Source organism: Geospiza fortis, unplaced genomic scaffold (assembly GCF_000277835.1).
Source record: "Geospiza fortis unplaced genomic scaffold, GeoFor_1.0 scaffold992, whole genome shotgun sequence".
In the NCBI taxonomy this organism is placed as follows: Eukaryota; Metazoa; Chordata; class Aves; order Passeriformes; family Thraupidae; genus Geospiza; species Geospiza fortis.
Genome location: NW_005054625.1, coordinates 357,059 through 358,838, shown reverse-complemented (window position 1 = coordinate 358,838; position 1,780 = coordinate 357,059). Strand labels below are relative to the sequence as shown.

General features: G+C 61.6%; 1 protein-coding gene across 1 annotated transcript in view; it reads left to right on the top strand.

Annotated features, from left to right (window-relative positions):
• Positions 1-1,780, top strand: part of NR1D1 (nuclear receptor subfamily 1 group D member 1) — a gene marked incomplete at its 3' end in the record, with an annotated part of 4,819 nt that overhangs the window by 2,908 nt on the left and 131 nt on the right. Inside the window, 4 exon segments of the mRNA XM_031064760.1 lie at positions 75-84; positions 87-278; positions 1,112-1,322; positions 1,725-1,780. The exon segment at positions 1,725-1,780 is cut by the window's right edge and continues 18 nt beyond it. Of these exon segments, the coding sequence (XP_030920620.1) occupies positions 75-84; positions 87-278; positions 1,112-1,322; positions 1,725-1,780 (469 nt within the window).

Here is a 1,780-nt window from a genome sequence, read left to right as displayed (position 1 = left end):
ATCACATGAATCCCCTCGTCCGTGCCCCCCTCCCCTCGGTGGGGAGAGCCCGGGGGAGCCCCCGGTGCCCGCTGACCGCCGCTGCCCCGCAGGCGTGCCCCATGAACAGCCACGTGCCCGGCCGCAGCGGGCGCTCCGTGCAGGAGATCTGGGAGGATTTCTCCCTCAGCTTCACCCCCGCCGTCCGCGAGGTCGTGGAGTTCGCCAAGCACATTCCCGGCTTCCAGGCGCTCTCCCAGCACGACCAGGTCACCCTGCTCAAGGCTGGCACCTTTGAGGTACGTCCTGGGATGGTGAGGGCTCGATGGTGCCCCACAGACTGACAGGGTGCCCCATGGACTGGCACAGAGCCCCAAAGCACGGGGACAGTGGGCCAGAACACAGCAGGAGCCCCGTGGCATTGCAGTGCCCCACATTTGAGAGCCACGGCGCCCGCGGCATTGCCTGGTGCCTCACAGCACTGCAGTGCCCCACATTTGGGATCTGTGGCACAGAGCACGGTGTCCCTGTCATGGCACGGTGCCCTGAGGCCTGGCATGGAGCCCTGCAGCACTGCAGTGCTTCACAAGCAGGAGTTGTGGCATGCAGCACCGTGCTCCTGGCATTGCACAGTGCCCCATGGCACTGCAGTGCCACACTTTTGGGAGCTGTGGCATGGAGCACGATGCCCCAGGCATGGCATGGTGCCCCACAATTGGGGACCACGGGCTAACATGAAGCCCCATGCCCCATTGCAATGCCCCACATTTGGGAGCCATGGCATGAAACACAGTGCCCATGGCATGGTACCTCACCTATGGATCACAGAGCCCATAGCATGGCACGATGCCCCTGGCACTGTCTGCTGCCCTGTGGGACTGTAATACCCCACATTTGGGTACTGTAGCATGAAAAAGAGTGCCCATGGCGTGGTACCCCACATTTGGTGATCACAACATGGATCACAGAGCCCATGGCATGGCACAGTGCCCCTGGCATTGCCTGGTGCCCCATGGCACGGCCGTGCCCCACATTTGGGACCTGTAACATGAAGACTGATGTCCCTGGCATGAAGCACGGTGCCCGTGGCTCTGCCTGGTGGCCTGTCCCACATCCTGCCCCCTGCCCACAGGTGCTGATGGTTCGTTTTGCGTCGCTCTTCGACGTGAAGGAGCAGACGGTGACGTTCATGAGCCGCACGCGGTACGGGCTGGAGGAGCTGTGGGCCATGGGCATGGGAGACCTGCTGGGGGCCATGTTCGACTTCAGCGAGAAGCTCAGCGCCCTCGAGCTCAGTGACGAGGAGCTGGGGCTCTTCACTGCCGTTGTCCTGGTCTCAGCAGGTGGGCACGGGAGGATTTGGGGAGATCGAGGTGTTTGGGGCTGGGATCAGAGGAGTTTGGAAAAGAATCGAGGTGTTTGGGGTTGGGATTAGAAGAGTTTGGAAAAGAATTGAGGTGTTTGGGGCTGGGATCAGAGGAGTTTGGAAAAGAATAAAGGGGTTTGGAAAAGAAGTGAGGGGTTTGGGGCTGGGAGCAGAGGAGTTTGGAAAAGAATCGAAGGGTTTGGGGCTGGGATCAGGGGGTTAGTGGGGTGTTTGGGGCATTCGGGGATGGGATTTGGGTGACATTGAGGTGATACGGGGGGAATACCAGCGGGTTCAGTGCTGGGATCGGGGTGATGCTGGGGTGCGATCAGGAGGTTTTGGGGGTGGAACTGACGTGTCCCCTCCCCTGCCTCGTCAGACCGCTCGGGCATGGAGGACACGGCATCGGTGGAGCAGCTGCAGGAGGCGGCGGCG